Source organism: Cyprinodon variegatus, unplaced genomic scaffold (assembly GCF_000732505.1).
Source record: "Cyprinodon variegatus isolate N-32 unplaced genomic scaffold, C_variegatus-1.0 Scaffold81, whole genome shotgun sequence".
Lineage (NCBI taxonomy): Eukaryota > Metazoa > Chordata > Actinopteri > Cyprinodontiformes > Cyprinodontidae > Cyprinodon > Cyprinodon variegatus.
In genome coordinates, this window is record NW_015150534.1 from 516,184 (window position 1) to 517,658 (window position 1,475).

At 34.8% G+C, this 1,475-nt stretch overlaps 1 protein-coding gene across 1 annotated transcript in view; it reads left to right on the forward strand.

The window, feature by feature from the left end:
- The window catches only part of LOC107083712 (formin-like protein 13), a 75,624-nt gene extending 74,443 nt beyond the window's left edge, over positions 1-1,181 (forward strand). The window contains exons 13-14 of the mRNA XM_015373134.1: positions 597-726; positions 892-1,181. Coding sequence (XP_015228620.1) covers positions 597-726; positions 892-932 — 171 coding nt within the window. The 3' untranslated portion in view covers positions 933-1,181. The remainder of the gene's footprint in view (positions 1-596; positions 727-891) is intronic.
- Positions 1,182-1,475: the final 294 nt, after the last annotated feature.

Consider the following 1,475-nt stretch of genomic DNA (forward strand, 5'->3'; position numbering starts at 1 on the left):
AGAATTTCTCTTAATTATTTCTGTCTTAGCTCATGCAATTAAAAAAAATTTTTTTTTTTTTTAGGGTTACTACATATCTAAACTACAGGTGCAAAAACTGTGTCCTCTATTTAGGCAGCTTGCTTTATTCCTTTAACTGTCTGCTAGAGTCTGGTGTTTTAATTTCAGAATGAATCTCAAAGTTAAGGTTTAACTACAGAACATTCTTAGAACAGTTTTTTGATGCTAAAATTAACAGGACATCTACAAAAAAAGGATTTTACATTGATTGTTATGTAAAAACTAACAACAAACATTGAGGATGGGATATTTTTATACTTTGATGGATATTGCATATGCACTATATGTCTCTGTGAAAAGATTTTAATTAATAATAAAACAACTTTTTACTTATCTGTGGTGTTAAAACACATCTTCACCAATTGAATATTTGCTTTTAAGCTGTGTTTGTAAATTCAGTAGGATATGTGTTTTATGTTCAATGTTCTGCAAATTCAAATAAGAAACTAAAGGGACAAGTTTAACAGTAATAACTAAACATTCTGTCAGCCTGACTATTTTCCCAATCTTTGGTTTTGCTTTTTCTCTTTCACCAGCTTTCTCAGCTGCGTGGGAAGGACAGGAATTTCACCTTGCTCCATGCCCTTCTAGAGCAGATCATGTTGCAGGAACCAGGCTTGGCCACTTTTACCCAGGACATGGCGGAATTTGAAACTGTCCCTGGAGGTATTTGCTCGTCAAGATTTGATCAAAACAGCAAAAAATACAAAACAACAACCAAAAAAATTTAATAAATCAGTGTGCTGCTTTTTGGCTATGGGCTGTTAAATTTTATCCACCTTTATATTCAGTATCACTGATGTTTTTTTTTTCTCCATCTTCTTTGGAAAGCTTCCATCAAAGGCTTGACGGCAGAAGTAGACGGTGAGTAGATGGCTTTTTTACTACTTGTCCAGAAACTATTGCTCAGTATGCTTACAGCAGGGGTGCCCAACCTTTTTTAAACCAAGATCTGCTTTTGAAGTTGATGGCATGCCGAGATCTACCAAGCCAAACACAAAGGATGGGCAGTATTTGTTTTTCATTTGCACAGGTGGAGAATAAACAGTAAGTCCAACAAACGAGGAAATTATCAATTGTGTCAAAAAATAGGTTGCAAAAACAGAGCTTAACACTCTTATAAGAACTTCACACCATATCTCACTAAAAACTACTGAAAAGAGCAGTCAAGATCTCCAGACAAAGGCTGTGCAGTCAAAAAATCTAAACAAACCAATTGATACACACACACACACAATCCAGTAGAGATTAGGGATGCACGATATTGGGTTTTTGGCCGATATCCGATATGCCGATATTTTAAAACTCATGTAGCCGATAACCGATAACCGATATCGATGTTAAAGCTGGACAAAAATAAGTAGTCATTGAAAATAGCAGTTTTGTTATCCATTTCTGACACTTTGAAAAATAAT